Source organism: Sprattus sprattus, assembly GCF_963457725.1.
Source record: "Sprattus sprattus genome assembly, chromosome: 7".
Classification (NCBI taxonomy): domain Eukaryota; kingdom Metazoa; phylum Chordata; class Actinopteri; order Clupeiformes; family Clupeidae; genus Sprattus; species Sprattus sprattus.
In genome coordinates, this window is record NC_137926.1 from 18,097,902 (window position 1) to 18,112,505 (window position 14,604).

Here is a 14,604-nt window from a genome sequence, read left to right on the forward strand (position 1 = left end):
TTTGTGGAGCTTGGATGTGTCTTTTGTGGAGGGTCCCCAGAAGTTGGAGCACCCTCCTGTAATCCAAGCCTACTACCACCTGAATTGTACATAGCTCTCCATCTCGACAGGCTTGCCCCAACATTCACAATAAACCACCACATGGAAATATAATGGAACTTTTCAACTACAGAAGATGCTGTCTTCAGATGTCTTTAGTTAATCTCTGCGCTTTGTGGCAGCTGGTGTGTAATGGAGCTCATATGTGGGGCTTGGTGAGAAGCAGCACGGTACCCAGCATGCAACACTGCTGTGGCTGGACACCCCCACACCTCCCTCACCTTGGGGGGACTTTGGGGAGGGGGACTGTCGGCGAAGTGGGAGGCCAGCATGTCAGTCCTCTCCTGGATGCTGAGGATATGACGCTCCCCCTGCTGGTCATCCAGCTCCATGGCGTCCTCTGCCTCCTGCACAAACAGCCACCGTCAACCACAGGCTGACAATGTGAACATGCTGGCAGCCTGAAGCCGTGGTCTAAGTTACTCGGTCTAAGTGACTTTGGCTGATATGAAACCAAAACAACACACAACCGTGAAGCTGTTAAGATGCAACAGTGATTAAACAAACCCAGGGGGCAAACCTTTGACTTGCTCTGCTAAACCCCACCAGAGAGGCAAAACATATCAATCACACAAACAGTTAGGAGAGACATGCTAGTTAGCGGCCGTGCCCATACAAACTATTTTACACCAGGATGCAAGCTTTTAAGAAAACAGACAAACAAAATGCAATGCAGTGAACACACTGATGGCTGATGTGTGTCTGCCTGAGATGTCCATACAGTAACCCCCCAGGAGTGATAACCCCCCAGGAGTGAAAACTATGGCTATATCCGTCCTGAAAGTCACTCTCATCCTTTATGTTCCAAGCTCTATGCAGCATTCCATCACTCTCAAAGCACTCATCTGTTACTGATGGACGACACTCACCACAGTATGCACAGGAACACACACCACTCCTAGATGTGCATGTTAATCCACCATGCCAAGCCACTACACAATGACAACACTGACCTGTGTTCACATGGCGGGAAAACTAGCAGAGCACTCGCTCAAAGTGTAAGAGGTTAGGGGTTCTGATGTTATAAACACACACACAGAGACACTCCCGGGGTCATTGGTCACTGTCACACACACACACCAAACACACACTTCCCTCACGTCGTCTTGCACACACACACACGCAGGCTGTTACCCTGTGTGAGAGAGGAGGGGAATGCTGGCCCTCCTCATCCTCCAGTTCCATTGACTCTTCATCTCTTTGCTGAGGACACACCCAAAAATCCGACATGTACGTACAGATACATATGCCCAATGCACAGATCAGACATAAAGTATACGTACAGATACATATATATGCCCAGTGCACAAAGCAGACATATATACGCACAGATACATCTATATGTCCAGCAATGTACGAACACCAGCACTGGGGAAGTCTTCTGTGAAACAAAGTGCAAACCTATTGTATGTCCAACATGTCCTGACAATCCCATTTATATGAATTTTGTGAATTCATACAACACAAAATGGGGTTGACCCTTAATAATGACCATGTTTGACAGGGACAAGCTGAGATGGAGACCACCGAAACAACATGACAACCATTTCTACAGCGTATCAATGTTCGCATCTCCCTGTATGTCCTCCCTTCTGCAAGTAGAGGGCAGCATAACCACAGGTTGTGTCTGTCCATCCACACACACACCAACCAACCAAACATGCAGATCCGGGTTGGTGTATTGTACTCTAAGGTTTATGACATTGCTCAAGTTCAATGATTAGGTGGCCAGTGTCTTTAAGCCTTTAAACCAGATGCTCTAGGAACAGTGCAAGATCATAAGCATGACGCAGAAATGAAGAAATAGAGGAGGAAGAACAAATGGTTAGTTTATAGTGGAAAGGATCAATGGTGAGGAGAAACAATCAAATACAAATAAAATGAATGAGGAATCTTAAAAGGGATGGCATCCCTGAGAATGCCATATTTGACTCTGTCCTCTACGAAAGAGTATAGACCGCCTTGTTGCATGTGTGTGTGAAAGACAGAAGGAAGAGACCCAGAGAGAGAGAGAGAGAGAGAGAGAGCGCACAGGAGAGAGAAAGAGAGAGAGGGAGGGGAGTGTGTGTGTGTGTGTGTGTGGTTTGGGCACAGAGCATCACCTGTGTGTGCAGAGAGAGCAGAGATGAGGAGGGTGAAATGGAGGAGGAGGAAGAAGGGAGCTTAATAATTTTCTTGGGGCAGCCTCTCAAGACGTCACTGCTTCTGGCCTTCTGAGACACGAGAGGACACACACACACACAATAATTGACTCTCTTCCTCTCCACAGAGACAAACACACACACACAAAATCACACACACAAAGTAACTGATGCTATAGTTCCCCTAACACACAAACCACAAACACACACACACACACGCACACACGCACACATGCACACACGCACACACACACACACAGAAATGTACGTCCTCTGTCCCTTAACACACACACTTTCACAGCATCATAAACATCTTGCATTGCTGTAAACTCAAAGACCCTCTAACTACTCCACTACAGAGACGGCTAGCGCCCTGATCTGCACAGCTACAGCTGGGATCACATTACCCACAAGGCTAGACTCAACACTTCCACCGACGCTAATACTAAATGTTCAACAAAGCCGAAGCTAGCACATACATCTCCTCTAGAACACAAACACAGAGCCCACCCAGGGAGTTGTGTCCCCACAGACAAGGCACGCTAACCACCGCGGCTACGCATCAGGTACACAGACAATACAAGCTCTAAACAGCCAAACATGAAGCGAGGGGAGGGGTTAGTTCCACAAACTAAACATGGAGGACATAAGTCAGCCATCACAGCCTGCCCTGCTCCCCCCCAGGAACAATAAACTCTCCACTGCTTCTCTAGTGGCTGTGGGGACAGGAATATGAGCCCACTGAACTCTGACCAACTGTGCTGGACAGAGAGGAGAGATGGAGACATTAGTACAGCCTTTTGGGCAAAGCTTAGGCTTTCCAATAACACTGCATGTGAAGAACTGGTGATGGTGTTTATTCTATGTGAAACTCTGACCAATTATTCACCTTTGAGGTTTTAAATATCAAGTGAGCAGAGAGTCACAATAAAATACAAAAAGGGGAACATTGGTCGCATAAATTTGAATTTAAATACTTTTTCAAATGTTTTTGTCCTACTTCTCCTTCTCGCCTTTGAGGTTAACTGTGCTTGAGTCTATTTAGGGCAAGGTTCTCGGCCAAATCATCACCAATAGTTTATCACTGTCCCTACTGACTAAAGATGTAAGATGTTTAAAACAGCTCTTAAGCAAGAGCTGCCAAATGAACATAGCTGAAATTGAAGTGGCAGAAGAGAGCTTGGAACTAGCAGGGAGTTTGGCATTAGCCTGACAGGATGTTGCAGGGATAGTCAGTGAGCGTGGAGTTGCTATGAGGCCGGCATATGGCTGGCACACAGACTTGGGAGGGGGCAGGTTGGCAGTGGGGATACAGCTTTAGCATGGGGTTGGTATAAGCCACACAGATTGGAACCATGGTCCCCCAGATAACCACTGAATGGACTGGGCACCGACCCTATAGATCCGTACGAGAGCAGGGCCAAGCCTCTGTCAGTCAGTCGCTATCTTGGCACCAGGTTAGCACTGGCTTAGAACAGGCCTAGGCCTAAGGTTTGGCAGGGTCATGGGGGTTTGGCATGGGTTTGGCGTGGACGCTGGCCACACGCGGGCATACCTGCTCCCCTCTGTTAGGCAGAGTCTGGCACTTGACGCTCTCCTTATAGCGGAAACTCATCTGCTCCTGGAGCTGGGTACGCTTCTGAGGGAGCGCAGGGGGGAGAGAGGATGGGGAGTTAGAGGAGGCCAACCACTGACAGACTGAGCCCCCCCCCCACACACACACACACACACACACACACACACACACACACACACACACAAACACACACACACACACAAACTCACTCACAAACAGAGCGTCTGTCAGCACAAATAAGACAAGCTTTCAACCCAAATGCAAAACAGTGAAATAAGTGCCCAACACAAATCAGCACACAAGAGGCATTTAAAGGACAGGCCTAAAGCACATACAGTCCTTCTGTCAATGACAAATCCCATCACCCTTCCCTGGAGAGGAGGAGAGCAGTGGTTAGTGGGAGTAGGGGGGGCGGGGGGGTTCCACTCATTACCTGTCTCCATGCAGGGACGGGGGCCATGCGAACCGGCTCTTTCGGGGGAGGAGTGAGAGGCGGGGAGGGGGACCGCAAGACGCTCAGATTTGGCATCGAGTCCCCCTGTTATCGCCACAGGCCAGGATTGACAGGCAAGGTGACCAATAAGCCACAAGCACACATCGCCAACAGCATGCATGATGGCAGAAGAAGAAGAGAGATAGGGAAGAGACATGACAAAAATTGCATGGAAAATAACTCAAATATGCATGGAACATTTTTAAATGCAAATTTAAAAGCATGCATCAACCAGGTGGAAAAAACTAAAATGAAGTATAGATTTCCCTCTTAAATCAAAGGCACACTAGCGAGTCATGCACACGATGAGGCAAAGGGAGGAGTAGAGAGTATATTGGGTCAAACATCATACATGCTCGTAATCAACAGAGTTTAACAGAGGAGCAGAACTTAAGCAGGACTATGGAAACACCACAGGTCAGGTCATGCAAGAGACATCAAAGACTCAGGCTGGTTCCCCAATTCATCCCTGCACAGCCTACTGTAGGGTTCACACACACACACACACACACACACACACACGCACAAACACATACACACACACACACAGATGGTACTGCTGCTCCACTCCAAAAAGTGCTGGCAGCCATCCTTAACGCACTCAGCACATGGGGCAGTAATATGACATTAACAGAGTTAGTCTCGCATAAACAGCTCCTAAATCCTCAGCTATGGCCACTCCAAGGCTAGATACCCTATTTCTATAAGCGGGACACATACACACAAAGACCCAGGACATCCTTGCATACACACACACACACACACACACACACAGGACATCCTCACATGGACACACAAACACAGAGGCACACACCCACTCTCACTCACTCTAAAAACAGCCGTGGGTTCTTCCAGAAATAATCCCTCATCCATCCCAGCCCCATGCAGAGTTGGCCACACACACACACACACACACACACACACACACACACACACACACACACACACACACAGCCTGTCCTCCACCACCCTCAGCTGTTAGCTCCACTTGCCCTTCTGCCTGCACCCGTCCCTCCCCAGCCTCTGCTGTCTACTCACATTCTCACTCGTCCCCTAGCACTGGCCTACTTGCGTTTGACACGTGTTTATTTAGGTGACGCAAACACACACACACACACACACACACACACACACACACACACACACACACACACACACACCTACAGAACACAACAACATACATCTTGTAATGCCATGAGTGAAGTGGGGATTTGGCCGTAAGAGATAAGGCTGAGATCTGTCAACAACGGGAAAGTGTAGCATAGACCAACGCTGCTTTACAAATGGCTTTACAGACTACAGCCCACAGAATGTATGGGCTGTGCCCTTCTCTCAATCACACTGTCACTTTAGACATGACGTAATATTCAACTTTACAATGGCCGTTGCAAGAGTCTATGAAACATGGTGCCAATCAGCAATCCTAAAATGCTGTTCCTCAATTGTGATGGGAATAGCGTGAATCGATAGGACCCGTGAGCATGTTCTATTGTACGCGTTCAGGCTTGTCTTAACAAAGCGGAGAGGGGCATCAGATATCATTTCCAACCAGCCTGATGCCTGAAGCCCAGGGGACTGACTGCTGTTGGAGGAGATAAACCAAAACACTGTGAATGTCATCAAGATGAACAACCAGCCGGAAGCACGCCCACATCCAAACTAAACAGTACTCGCTATTCCAGGCAGGCCATCCAGAAAAGTCTCCCAGGGGAGTTTGAAGAACACTAACTCTCTGTTAAGAATCTCTTGATTCTGGAAAATGGTCCATACCTTAAAGGGAAAAGTTCCAAACAGAACCTTTGAGAAGAATACTATCCCCCCATCCGTCCCCCACCCGTCCCCTGACCCTCTCCTGGGTCTCTTGTTTACCTGTCTCCTGAGACCAGTAGAGGGCGCTGGATTGGGGGCTGTGTCCACAAACTTGGCCTGCAGCTGCGTCTGGATGGACTTGATTTTGTTATAATTCGCCGCTGCTGAGGCAGATGCTGCATCCACCTTCCGATCTGCGTTCCCCGTGGCAACCGAGGACCGGTCGTCATGGTAACCTCGCTGCAGTTCCTCCTGGGTGTGGACAAGTGAGAAATGGGAGTATAAAGAAGGCTAAACATTTAAGACACACACACTGGTCACAGTGACACACGTGAGTGCTCAGAAACATATAGGGTCAAGGCATGAGCGACAGACAAAACATGTCCTGAAGGACATGTACAAAAGCCTCACCGTGACTTTCCCTACCAATAACATTTAAATAAACTGAACAATAATCAGGTTATCTGAATAAAACAGTTTAGATTGCCCCCTTCAGCTTTCTCAAGCCCTACCTCTTCAGACGGAACCGTCTTCAGCTTCTTGCTCGAACTGTCTTCATCCTTTTTGTCCTAGAAAAAAAGACAAGGGCAAAACCGTGATCCATCAAAAACGGTGTTAATTAAATCAGCACCTGTCACAATGTGGCAGACCTGGCATGTGGGTATAAAAAGGGCGGGGGGGGGGGGGGGGGTGTACCTTGGGGGTGCGTTTTCTAGAGTTGAAGCCCAGATGGAGCTTGAGGAAGGAGATGGGATGAGACTTCTGAGTGTTTGAGATGGCCGTGGCTCTCTCCTCAGGACTCAGGTTTTTGTTATCTGTGAAGAGGGAGAGAGAAGAAGGTCAGGGCAGGTTGGGCAATCATACCTCTCCACATCCATTCACATATAGACTTATAGACAAGAATAGACGAGAGTATAGACACCCTTGCTTCTCCACTGAGAGGCAAATAGACCAGGCACCAGGGGGACACCCAGCTTAGGAGAGCTGTCTGTGGCTCAAGGCTTAATGAGAATCCCCAAACATGTCACCAGACAATATAAAGTCCTGGATCTTCCAACTTTCATGTGAGGTGGGAGTAGATGTGGGACTCACCACCAGGGGGCAGCGTGTCCTTGAACATCTCGTAGAACTGGCTGAGAAACATGACCATGGAGAGCTTGTCGGGCTCGGCCACCACGGACATCTCCTTCCCGGTCATGATGGGCGAGATGCCAAACTCACGCTCTGTCACGTCAAACGCCAGCTGGTTGTTCTTCGCCACGTCCCGCTCGTCCAGGGAGTCAAAGTCACTGGCCATACACACACACACACACATACACATAATCAGACACATGTGCATAGCACAGTACGCATTGAGACTGCAAAACATTGAGACACCCAGCACTGTGACACCCACATTCTGTTAAAAAAAAGACAAAACCAAACACACACACAGGTATCTAAATGGTTAGCCTAGCATGTTTTTTTTGCTGTTAAGAGATGGTCAGGTATAAATCAGGACTATGAGAAGGCTCTGCAGTGCTGTGCGACAACATATTACTTCCCTCCAGAAACATCTAATAAGGTTCCGCGCCCGGCAGTCATAAAAGCTAACAGGGCATGTTAAAGAGCACGTAACCATCCTCAGCTAAAGGTCACACAGCGCTCTCTACTCAAACACCATCATCCCACTAATTATTACTGCAGTGTTAAATGTCACCACAAAGCTAACAATCAAATTCATCAACGGTACAGGACTAAAGGGTAACACTAACCCAATCATAGGTCATCACCAGTTATCATAGCTACAGCCCTCAAGAGACCATCAACACAGTCGTTATAGCTACAGTTAACAACACAAATGCCACCAGTAGTCATCATGCCAGTGGCACTAAAAATGTACACTAACAGTCACCTCCACAAAGCTGATCTGAGCCAAATGGCTAAAAGCTGATACTATGTACCATCGGGATAGCTAGACGGATTAGCATTAACTCTGGTCAAAATGTACCCCAACCATTAGAGCTTAAACAAATGTGTGGGTTAATAAGAGTGAGTGTGTGTGTGTGTCTTAAACATGTGTGTGTATGTATGAAAACAAATTATGTTTGTGTGTATTCAAATGTTGAACGTGGCAATGCGTGTACATGAGAGGGAAAGTATGCAAGTGTGTATATGAGGTTGCGCTTGTTCGCATTTGCAAGAGGGAAAGAATGCAAGTGTGTGTGTATGTGTGTGTGTATGTGTGTGTGTGTGTGTGTGTATGTGTATGTGTGTATATGTCTGTGCGTGTCTGTCGTGACTGAGCAGGTCGAGCTTATAGAGCAGCAAATGACCTTTCACCCTGAAGGGTCTCATTTGTAGTAATCTACCGCTTCAAACGAGGCCGAGGCTGACAGCCAAATAAATAACAACCTCCACGCATACACGCGCGCACGCACAGGCACACACACGCGCACACACACACACACACACTCGTAAATAACGAGAGGGGGCTGCAGAGTCAGCTCCTAACAGGCCTGCCCCAGATTACCCTTCTGCTCTTTCCTCCTCGTCCTTCAGAGAGGCACACACACAGAGCCAGACACAGACTGACAGACAGAAAGACAGAAAGAAAGAGAAACGGAGAAACAGAGAGAGATAGAGAGGGAGAGAGAGAAAGAGATAGAGAGAGAGTTAGAGAGAGGGAGAGAGAGAGAGAGATAGAGAGCGAGAGATAGACAGAAAGAGAGAGAGAGAGAGATAGAGAGAGAGAGATGAAGGGCTGCAGACTCACATGAGGTCTGGTCGGTAGCGGTGGATGAGTGCACAGAAGGCCAGTCCACTCTTCCAGGAAGTGGTGAGGTCAGAGACGGCCACGCCCCGGTAGCCCTCCGTCTGCCGCTGGCACCAGTTGAGCAGCTTGCTGGAGCGGGCCACCGACTCTGGGGGAGGAGAGGGAAGAGTTAACCCAAGAACACACACACACACACTCACACTCACACTCACACTCACACTCACACTCACACTCACACTCACACTCACACTCACAAGCCTCTGTCAGTCAGGGTGCTGTTAGTGAAGGTTGACACAACAATCCAGGAGAGGAGAACAATGCCATGATGCATCTTAGCCGCACGCCCACCCTGTCACCCTGACTCTCTCCCTCCCTCCCTCCCTGATGGCATAAACACACACACACACACACACACACACACACAGTTTCTCAGGACCACACGCTCAATACAAACAGCACACATTCAAAACTCATGCACTGATATGCACAGACACTCAAACACAAAACGCGCACACACACACACACACACACACACACACACACACACACACACACACACACACACACACACACACACACACACACACACACACACACACACACACACACACACACACACACACACACACACACACAATCATACAAACAAATAGCACACTCAAATGCTCTAATGGGAAAGGTTAGGAGATGTCAGATGAATGGCATGATTCAGTTAAGAGATGATCCGTTTGGTCAGTTCCGGTCAATATTCGCCAGTGTGTGTGTGTGTGTGTGTGTGTGTGTGTGTGTGTGTGTGTGTGTGTTTGATCTGGTTAGTGAACAACTGTGACAGCTGTGCAACCCCATTCCCATGAGTCTATGTCCAGTCTGACACATGATGCCCTGAGAGCAGACAGACAGGCCGGCCCTGTATTAGGTGTCATGCACACAGACACAAGCTTTAGCTTCCCCCGTTACCTGGCAACTGCTGCTCAAACTCTAGCAGCCTCAGCTCTGGGAACGACGAGAATGATCACATCAGGTATCACTTGGCATTATTAAAACACAGACGTGTAAGGCTGCTGTGTCTGTGTGACGAGATGTGTCAAAGACAGGCGGAGGTTGACGTCACAGGGTAGGGTTCTCTTACCGTTGCGGCTGAGTTTGGGCGTGGAGGCGTTGACGACGTTCTCCATGTCGATGCGGAGCGTTTCCTTGGGTTCGCCGGTGTCGATGAGATGCCGCACCTGAACATTGCAGAGGGTTAATCTCCCGGCAATGACATTTGACAGAGCAACACCTAATGGGCCTTGACACGTTTGCGAGGAGTGTTTTGATGTTTTGTGTGGGCAGTGGGCATTTATCTGTACGGGCGGGCATGACTGAATCTATAGAAAATGGTTCATGGTTTACAACCCATCCATGTGCAACCACTAGTATGATGGGCATGTGGTTGTGCAAGAATGCATACTGTATGTGTGTGTGCATGAATGTATATGTGTGCGTGAACATGTGTGAGAGCAATAGGGAAAGAAAAATTTCGTTTGCAAGTGCGTGTGTGTATGAATGTTTCTGCGTCTGTGAATAGCGTGTGTATGGAAGTGTGTATGTACGAATGTTTCTGCATCTGCGTATGGTGTGTGTGTGCATGCGTGTTGCACATACACACCTGGTTGGGCCGCATCAGGTGCAGGCTGATGTTGGGGTAGCGGGTGGTGGGGTCAACACTGTACTGACTGAAGTTCTTGCTCACGTTCTCAGGCGTGGTCTGAGGGAGAAGACGATAGAGACTCTCCCTAGAGAAAGAGGAAAGATGGAGGGACGGGTGGAGGGGAGGGAAGAGAAAAGAGTGAAGAAAGAGAAAAGGTTGAGAGGTGTGTGTACATGAAGAGGGAGAGAGAGAGAGGGAAATGGAGGGGGGAATAAAGAGCCTATTTAGTGCCTGGTCAGCAGAGCTGTGTTAAGAGCAGTAAAGTGATTCTTTCCCAGAAGCAGATGGGCTCAGGGGGCTTTTTGCAGCTTCTCCACTAATGATACTCCCACTACTCCAGGCAGACACACGCACACACACACACACCCAACACACGCACGCCCATATTACACCCATTCCCATACCAATGCAAACACTCACATCCATATTTCACCCATACACAGCATATTTATGCAACATCACACCTAGCCCTTGAGCAAACATCCATATCACAAGTTGAAACTAATCTGTAACCACTCATCTTAATAATGTCCTATGAGGTAACACTCAGACCTAACAACAGCCCTTACAAAACACCAGGGATGAGTCAACCAAGTCATGAGATAAAGTATCATAACACTACAACATTACAATTAGCATTGGCATTTAGCTACTACAGTTAAACAGAAGCAGTCTGGTCTCACAGAGGACATCATTAGTTTTGGTTGAATGAGGGACATAAATACTGAGATTGAATGTTGTGTAAGATTAGTCATGTGAACAGTATGGTGGGATGACATTAATATTTCATGTAAAACTTTCATAATGCCACAGTTTCGATGTTCAAGGTGTTTTGTTCAAGCGTGATGTGAGAACCTGTCTGTTGGTGATCATGTGATCATTTGACCTCTGACCCCCTTACCTCTCAGCGAGGACCTCAAGGGTGGACTTGCCCTGTGCCCAGCTGCGCACCATCCAGGCCGAGTCCATGGCTGCCAGGAACCCCCGGGCAATACCAGTGCCCATAGGCCAGAAGGGCTATGGGGATACACACACACATGACACAGACACACAGACACAGACACAGACACAGACACAGACACAGACACAGACACAGACACAGACACAGACACAGACACAGACACAGACACAGACACAGACACAGACACAGACACAGACACAGACACACACACACACACACACACACACACACACACACACACACACAGACACACAGACACACACAGACACACACAGACAGACAGACCAAATTGTCAGTTAGTGCATTAACAACATGCCACACTATAGTCATTACCATACATCGTGCTCCACACAATATATCCCACATCATGGAACAAACCCTGTATCTTCTCCCAGTCTAATCCACCCACTGCCATGCTAAGCCCTTCTCTCCCATAGGCAATCTCTTGTAGCTCTAGTGGCAGCCAATGTGCTCTCTTCAATTCTTGTGGTGCGGTTATTTTTCCCTTCGAGTTGCTCAGCTTGGTGTTAGGTAGGTAGGTAGGAAGGGAGGCCATATCTGCCATAATTTTACTGTTCCTCCACCTCTGATTGGCTGACTGTACACACCAAGCTTAACACAAGGTTCATTAGAATTTGAACCCCCCCCCCCCCCTTATGAAGGCAGACCTTGCCCACCACCCAACCCCTCTCACCTCCAGCAGGCTGTCCCCAACCAGGGCCACCAGCAGCTGGTGTCCATTCCGCTGTCGCACCAGAGCGGCATTCTCCGAGGCGTACATGCAGGTGAAGTCGAACATGGCCACGTCAGGCTGGCCGTAGTGGTTGATGGCGAAGTCCAGCGTGGGCAGCTGGTGGTTGGTGGAGAAGTCTGCCGCCTCGCGGGCGTACGAGAGCAGCGCCGCCTGGTCGACGTTGGCACGGGAGAGCAACATCTCCGTGTCCGCGTAGTCCTGGGAGAGAAACAAGAGAGAGAGAGAAAGAGAAAAAGAAAGATTGAATTTGAAATGAGAACTGAGGCAAAAAAGTTAATGTTATAAAAAGCAAAAACACTTAAACGGAAAAGGAATAAGAAATAAGGAGTATAGAGGATAGAAGTTTGGCCAGAGAGGAGGAAGAGCTGTGAGTGTGAGTGTGAGTGTGAGTGTGAGTGTGAGTGTGAGTGTGAGTGTGAGTGTGAGTGTGAGTGTGAGTGTGAGTGTGAGTGTGAGTGTGAGTGTGAGTGTGAGTGTGAGTGTGAGTGTGAGTGTGAGTGTGAGTGTGAGTGTGAGAGTGAGAGTGAGAGTGAGAGTGAGTGTGAGTGTGAGTGTGAGAGTGAGAGTGAGAGTGAGAGTGAGAGTGAGAGTGAGTGTGAGTGTGAGTGTGAGCAGGAGAAGTTTAAAAGGGAGATGGAGAGAGGGAGGTTAGGAGAGTAAGAGATGTTTTTTGATAGCTGCTACATACTGGGATGCAACAGGAAAGTGGTGTGTGATATTGTATATATACATCATATACATCATGACATTCTATTGTAACAAATCAAATGTCATGCCAGTATTACTGTATCTGCTGGGTGGTGGTGGTGGGGGGGGGGCTTGATAAAACATGACAGGGTGTTTATGTTTGTCTTAGGGTAAGTGTGTGTGTGTGTGTGTGTGTGTGTGTGTGTGTGTGTGTGTGTGTGTGTGTGTGTGTGTGTGTGTGTGTGTGTGTGTGTGTGTGTGCTTGTGTGTTTGTAACATACGAGAACTTGTGTGTACTTGCATACTGAGAGAGTCTGTGTACTTGTGTTTTTGTGGAAGAATGTTATGAGAAGGTGTGAGAGTGTGTTGAGAATGGATCAGTGTGTATGTGTGTGTTTTGGTAGAGGGCGGTGAGAGCTGAATTCTTTAGCCATGACTCTGAGGAGGGGGGGGCAAGAAAGAGAGAAAGAGAGAGTGGTGTTGGATTTGAGGGGCTGTTATACTCTGATTCATACTTCCATAACCAAGCCCTTCTCTCGCCCCCTCTGTACATACATACACAAGCAGACACGCACTCACTCTGCCTGTCCCAACAATGAGGTATGTTCTCACCCCTCTAAGGTGACAACAGCTGCATGTGCAAACTGTGTGTGTGTGTGTGTGTGTGTGTGTGAGTGTGTGTGTGTGTGTGTGTAAACATGAATGTCTTTCTTCCATCTCAGTTTACTGTGTTTGAGAAGCTGAAATTCTGACATTGCTACAGTGTAAGTCTACAAAGGAAATAGTGCATCAGTCTGGGGGTGAGTTCAGGACAAAGACACAAGGATAGCTAAAGTGTCCACACATGTCCACAACTCTGTGTGTATCAAAGAATGTGTGCAGATTTACTGAAAAAAGGCTCCCCTCAATAATGAAATCAATGCTCTGCTAGGGCCCCAGTCACAAGTCCAGAGAGAGAGAGAGAAAGAGAGAGAGAGAGAACAATAGAGAGAGGGAGCGTTTGTGTGTGTGGGCATTTGTCTGTACGTCAGCAGCACTTGTTAATGATGGGGCAGACTTGGCAGTGTCTAGCGAAGGGCCCACACACGCGCATGCATGAAGGCACGCATACACGTATACACACACACACACACGTACACACTCACAAACACACACACAGACCAATGTCCTACCAAGCACATGCTGAGGCCCTCATCACGGCAGTGTTCCTGTATGTATAATATCTGCATATTTCTGCCTATGCACACAGCACATATTAAATATCTTTAACAGGCTGAAGTATCCTGTTTACTCACCTACCTAGTTATCTATTCACCGGTGCACACCTATGTGCATACAGTCACCTGTTGGTAACAGGTTTTGTGCATGACAGTTTGAGTGTGAGTGTGTGTGTGTGTGTGTGTGTGTGTGTGTGTGTGTGAGAGAGAGAGAGGTAAGAAAGAGGTGGGAAGTAGACAAGACAAAAGTTTCAGAGAAAAGAGAGGAGAAAGTAAGTGTCTGAGGGGTCAGCAAGACAGACAAAGTGAAAGTGTACAAGAGAGAGAGAGAGAGAGAGAGAGAAGGAGAGAGACAGAGAGAGAGAGAGAGAGAGAGAGAGAGAAGGAGAGAGAGACAGAGCGCAAAGGGAAACTTGAGGGAG

At 48.1% G+C, this 14,604-nt stretch overlaps 1 protein-coding gene across 1 annotated transcript in view; it reads right to left on the reverse strand.

The window, feature by feature from the left end:
- Positions 1-14,604, reverse strand: part of mical3a (microtubule associated monooxygenase, calponin and LIM domain containing 3a) — a gene marked incomplete at its 5' end in the record, with an annotated part of 53,105 nt that overhangs the window by 34,266 nt on the left and 4,235 nt on the right. The window contains 15 exon segments of the mRNA XM_080842386.1: positions 321-446; positions 1,234-1,302; positions 2,202-2,312; positions 3,796-3,879; positions 4,250-4,354; positions 6,179-6,370; positions 6,631-6,687; positions 6,815-6,933; positions 7,211-7,407; positions 8,874-9,021; positions 9,831-9,866; positions 10,003-10,099; positions 10,522-10,648; positions 11,465-11,580; positions 12,219-12,476. Coding sequence (XP_080698512.1) covers positions 321-446; positions 1,234-1,302; positions 2,202-2,312; positions 3,796-3,879; positions 4,250-4,354; positions 6,179-6,370; positions 6,631-6,687; positions 6,815-6,933; positions 7,211-7,407; positions 8,874-9,021; positions 9,831-9,866; positions 10,003-10,099; positions 10,522-10,648; positions 11,465-11,580; positions 12,219-12,476 — 1,842 coding nt within the window.